This window comes from Trichechus manatus, unplaced genomic scaffold (assembly GCF_000243295.1).
Source record: "Trichechus manatus latirostris isolate Lorelei unplaced genomic scaffold, TriManLat1.0 scaffold00080, whole genome shotgun sequence".
Taxonomy (NCBI): Eukaryota; Metazoa; Chordata; class Mammalia; order Sirenia; family Trichechidae; genus Trichechus; species Trichechus manatus.
The window spans coordinates 8,344,381-8,350,066 of NW_004444016.1; the positions used below are offsets into that span (position 1 = coordinate 8,344,381).

Consider the following 5,686-nt stretch of genomic DNA (forward strand, 5'->3'; position numbering starts at 1 on the left):
CCTAGTATTTCTTCAATATATTTTTCTTTTTTTCTCTTCCTGTTTAATTTGAGTCTTCTCTTCTATCCACTGGCTTAAGGAATACATGTGGGGAAACGGTGGTTTTCAATTTTGTAATTTAAATCTCCTTCTACAGTTCCCTAAATGATTCATCAAACTTTCTTCATTTCTAACAGTTTAATTTCTGAATAATACATTAAGACAAAGTTTTAATTGTTAATTTTTTTCAGCCTATCTTAAAATTTTCTATCATTTTTACATATATTTGAATGAGCTATACTATTAACATTAAAATATGAATTTTGAAGGTCGTTTTCAGATTAGTAGAGATGTACAGCACTATGTAGGTATCAAAAGTCTCTAATCAACCAACTTGGGAAAGTCATATAATTTTTATTGCCCCAGAAGTATAATAACAGCTACTTTAATAGCTTACCATTATGATCAGATAAGATAATATGAAGATATGGGAACTATAATTGTTTTATTTTTAGTATTGCTAATATTAAAAGTAAACCCAATATATGAGCCTGTGTACTACATTTCTGATAACTGTGTGGAAATACAAAAAGAAGCTAGATTGAACACATGCCATTTGCATTGTTTCACTTCTCTGCTTAAAACCTTGTGATAGCTTCCTTTTTTTTCTTAGAATAAAGTCCAAACACCCATTATTTGGCCCCGGTTTACCTCTTCAGCTTCCTCTTCTCAATCACTCTTGAAGTACTAAGTGTGGGTACACTCTCCTTCCTTTATTATCTAGCAGAGCTGTTTTACTGTCCTAGGCCTTTGAACATCAGCTTCTTATATATGAAATTTTCTTCCCATTCAACAGCCTTAGCCTGAAAAAATTCTTCTCATCCTTCATGCTCCAGATTAAATGGCACACCCTTGAGGTAACTTTCTCAGACCCACAGATTAAACGAGATCCCCCTATTGCAACTTTTCCATATACAGTATATTTCTATATAGCACTTTCCACGCTGTTCGTTTGAACATCTGTTTAAAGTCTGTAAGCCTCATTAGACGGAAAATCAAATAAAATGTATGGACATTGTCTGTCTTGTTACAACTATATGCCTAACTTCTACTACACACTCAATAAATACCTGTGGAAATAATACAGATGAAACCAATAACTGTAAATTTTACTGTGAAATAAGGATAGGAGAAAGCACTGCAAGTGTTCCTTGAGGGGATGTGAAAAGGTGGAAGGAACTAGGCATTTGTGGCCATCTGGATATACCCCTGAATTCAAATATAATTTTTTATCAGCTTGCATGAGGTCAACTTTTCATAGCATTTTTCTGAGGTTAAAGGCAACTCATGCACATTTTAGAAAATTCGGGAAAAAAGATAAACACATAGGAGAGTGAAGCATGTCATCATTTAGAGCAAAATATTTTCTTATTTATGTGTGATAATTACAGACGTGTGGGGGGAGCAATACTAGCAGGTATACACTTCCACATAATCATATAAATGAGGACTGTACTAGAGGCAATCACTTCTTCTAGCTAAGGATGCATTTTACTTCCCTAGGTTGTATTTATTTAACTTATACGACACAAGAAACCTCTTCAGTAGTGCCAGCTGGGTCTAATAAGGGGAATAGGTGATTTAAAACAAAAACCTTCTCCAAAAATTTGAAACTGCGAGCGAACGCATGGTGGTGCTGTTGACTAAGAAGGTGAAATTAACTACAGCCATTATGCATACTCGGGAAGGCAGGAATCCGGTGCGGTAAGCGAGGGTTTGTGAGCCTAGGCAGGCTTGTAAGCAAACAAATCAGCGGCTCTGGAAAGGATTATTTGTTACACTGCCTCCAAAGGTTGGGGCAAAAGACTTTGCTCTCAGCGCTGTCTGTGGCTCAGCTTGGCGACATTCCCTGGAAGATCAAGGCGAAAGTGCAATGAAGGCAAGAGGGGAGCGCTTTCTTAGACAAAGGCAAGTCCTACTTCTCTTTGTTTTCTTGGGTGGGTTTCTGGCTGTGTCAGAGTCCGGTCGCTATTCTGTGGCTGAGGAACAAGAGAGGGGCTTTTTAATAGCCAACCTAGCAAAGGATCTGGGACTGAGGGTAGGAGAACTGGCCGCGAGGAGAGCCCAAGTTGAGTCCAAAGGGAACAAACGGCATTTTCAGTTCAACTATCAGACGGGTGATTTGCTCCTGAATGAGAAATTGGATCGGGAGGAGCTGTGCGGCCCCACAGAGCCATGTATACTGTATTTTCAGGTATTGCTGCAAAACCCTTTACAGTTGTTTACAAATGAGCTCCAGGTCACAGATGTAAATGACCATTCTCCCATATTCCTTGAAAATGAAATGCAGCTGAAAATCCTAGAAAGCAGTCCACCAGGAACAACATTTCCTTTGGAAAATGCTGAGGACTTGGATGTGGGAAGAAACAGTCTCCAAAACTACACAGTCATTCCCAATTCCCATTTCCACGTTCTCACGCGCAATCGTAGGGACGGAAGGAAATACCCAGAACTAGTGCTGGACAAAGCGCTGGATCGCGAGGAACTGCCGGAGCTCAGTTTAACACTCACAGCGCTGGATGGCGGATCTCCACCCCGGTCTGGGACAGCCCAGATCAACATCCTGGTGTTAGACATAAATGACAATGCCCCAGAATTTGCACAATCTCTCTACGAGGTTCAAATTCTAGAGAACAGTCCCCTTAACTCCGTCATTGTCACTGTCTCAGCTACTGATCTAGATACAGGAAATTTTGGGACAATAGCATATGCATTATCCCACGCTTCGGAAGAAATTCGCAAAACTTTTCAACTAAACCCAGTTACCGGTGATATTCAACTAGTCAAGTACTTGAATTTTGAGGCGATTAATACTTACGAAGTCGACATAGAGGCCAAGGATGGCGGAGGACTTTCCGGAAAATCCACAGTCATAATTCAGGTGGTGGACGTGAATGATAACCCACCGGAACTGACCTTATCGTCAGTTAACAGCCCTATCCCAGAGAATTCGCTGGATACTGCGGTAGCTATTTTCAGAATTTCCGATCTAGACTCTGGAGACAATGGAAGGATGATGTGCTCCATCCCGGAAGATCTTCCCTTCGTCCTGAAACCATCCGCAGAGAATTTTTACACTCTAGTGTCAAAAGGAGCGCTGGACAGAGAGAAGAGAGCCCAGTACAATGTAACTATCACCGTCACTGACTTGGGTACCCCCAGGCTGAAAACGCAACACAACATAACGGTGTGGGTTTCAGATGTCAATGACAATGCTCCAACTTTCACTCAAAGCTCCTACACCCTGTTTGTCCGCGAGAACAACAGCCCCGTCCTGCACATGGGCAGCGTCAGCGCCACAGACAGAGACTCAGGCACCAACGCCCAAATCACCTACTCGCTGCTGCCGCCCCAGGACCCGCACCTCCCCCTCGACTCCTTGATCTCCATCAACGCGGACAACGGCCACCTGTTCGCTCTCAGGTCGCTGGATTACGAGGCCCTGCGAGCCTTCGAGTTCCGCGTGGGCGCCACAGACGCAGGCTCCCCGGCGCTGAGCAGCGAGGCGCTGGTGCGCGTGGTGGTCGGGGACGACAACGACAACTCGCCCTTCGTGCTGTACCCGCTGCAGAACGGCTCTGCGCCCTGCACAGAACTGGTGCCCAGGGCAGCCGAGGCGGGCTACCTGGTGACCAAGGTGGTGGCGGTGGACGGCGACTCGGGCCAGAACGCCTGGCTGTCCTACCAGCTGCTCAAGGCCACGGAGCCCGGGCTGTTCAGCGTGTGGGCGCACAATGGCGAGGTGCGCACCGCCAGGCTGCTGAGCGAGCGCGACACAGTCAAGCACAGGCTCCTTGTGCTGGTCAAGGACAATGGCGAGCCGCCAATGTCGGCCACCGTCACGCTGCACGTGCTCCTGGTGGACGGCTTCTCGCAGCCCTACTTACCGCTCCCAGAGATGGCCCCGGACGAAGCCCAGGCCGACTTGCTCACAGTCTACTTGGTCATTGCGTTGGCGTCGGTCTCGTCGCTCTTCCTGTTCTCCGTGCTCTTGTTTCTGGCGGTGTGGCTGTACAGAAGGAACAGGGCCGCCTTGGTGGATTGCAACCCAGTGCCTGACAGCAACTTTCCGGGCCACTTGGTGGACGTAAGGGGCACCGGGACCCTGTCCCAGAGCTACCAATATGAGGTGTGCCTGATGGGAGCCTCTGGGATAAAGCAGTTCAAGTTCCTGAAGCCAGTTATCCCCAGTGGTCTAGTTCAAGACACTGAGCAATACTAGAGCAAAACTCCAATTGCAGGAATAGCTTAGGTTTTCATTAACAGAAGATCAAAAAGTAGTCATTTGATGATGCTATGAATTTTTTTTTTTAATCAAGCGTTTTGATTTGCTACAACATTTTGTTTACGTACTGGTTTTACTTTCTATGAAGTTAATCCATTCATATTCTCCTTTTTCCGTTTGCTTCATATTTTATCAACACAATCATAATTCCTTCTTTTCTTTTTCTAATAGGTTAGAAAAAATAAATTCGTTATCTTTTTAATGATTATTTCAAATAGGTTTATTTTTCTAAAAACTACTTCCAAATTCTATATCCAAAGCAATGTAGAGTTTCAAACCACCAATCTTATCATGTTGAATATATTAATACAATGCTCTGTATAACACTCCTAAAGCAGCTTTGTCTATGGTTAATGAAGTTTGAGTATAGATAAGGATGTGTTTTCTTTGAGATGTAGTGGTGTTTCATTTTTTAGGAGTATGAGACTCAAATAAAAATAGTACATTTCATTCATTTTCTGTATTCATATTTGCAATTATTATTTCAATATTGTACATCATTATATTGGCCATAGATGGACAAAAATTATAGTATTATGGGGAAAGTTACTCTTAGGTTTGCCTAAAGTGAATTCATGATGTCTGAGGGAAAATAATTAATCTAATTCAAACAACTGATTTTGCTTTTCCACTTGGTATGAAGACATTCTTTAGTAAGTTGTTTGGTAGCATGACAACTCAGTTTATAAATTCTGAGATTAAAATGCGGTCAACCTCAGGGCCATTTATTTTTCATTTCAAAAATATACGTGTGTGTGTATATACGTATATATTCTCTAAATGCTTAATGGTAAAAATAGTGTCTGACCCAATCCTACTTTATTATTAATCCCTCTTTGACATTTATGTAGTGATATATGAGGGAAGTATTTTCTTTATTTCCTATCTTGATTCCCTCCTTCAGATTTTAACTTGATGTGATTTAGGATTTTAAATGGTCTGTCTGCAATAAACACTGTTCATCCACATCAACATTCTACCTCTTACAGGGTAAGTACACGAAGATGTACAAGAATAGGAAGTTTTAAAGAGGAGAGAACAATATCATTATGAAAGTCTGAATTAGCCGTGATTAAGAATAAAATCCAGAAGCAGCCTGTGTATAGTTCATATTTTTCACCAACACTGTAATTCAAAGGCATCAATTCTTCTTCAGTCTTCCTTATTCATTGTCCAACTTTTGCATGCATATGAGGTGGTTGAAAATACCATGGCTAAGGTCAGATACACCTCAGTCCTCAAAATGACATGTTTGCTTTTTAACACTTTAAAGAGGTCTTTTGCAACAGATTTGCCCAATGCAACACGTTTTTTGATTTCTTGATTGCTGCTTCCATGGGCATTAATTGTGGATCCAAGTAA

The 5,686-nt window shown here is 42.1% G+C and overlaps 1 protein-coding gene across 1 annotated transcript; it reads left to right on the top strand.

The window, feature by feature from the left end:
• Positions 1-1,520: 1,520 nt before the first annotated feature.
• Positions 1,521-4,285, top strand: LOC101347013 (protocadherin beta-3). The gene has a single exon (XM_004391236.2). The coding sequence runs from the start codon at positions 1,913-1,915 to the stop codon at positions 4,259-4,261; it is 2,349 nt and encodes a 782-aa protein (XP_004391293.2). The 5' UTR covers positions 1,521-1,912; the 3' UTR covers positions 4,262-4,285.
• The last annotated feature ends 1,401 nt before the right edge of the window (positions 4,286-5,686 follow it).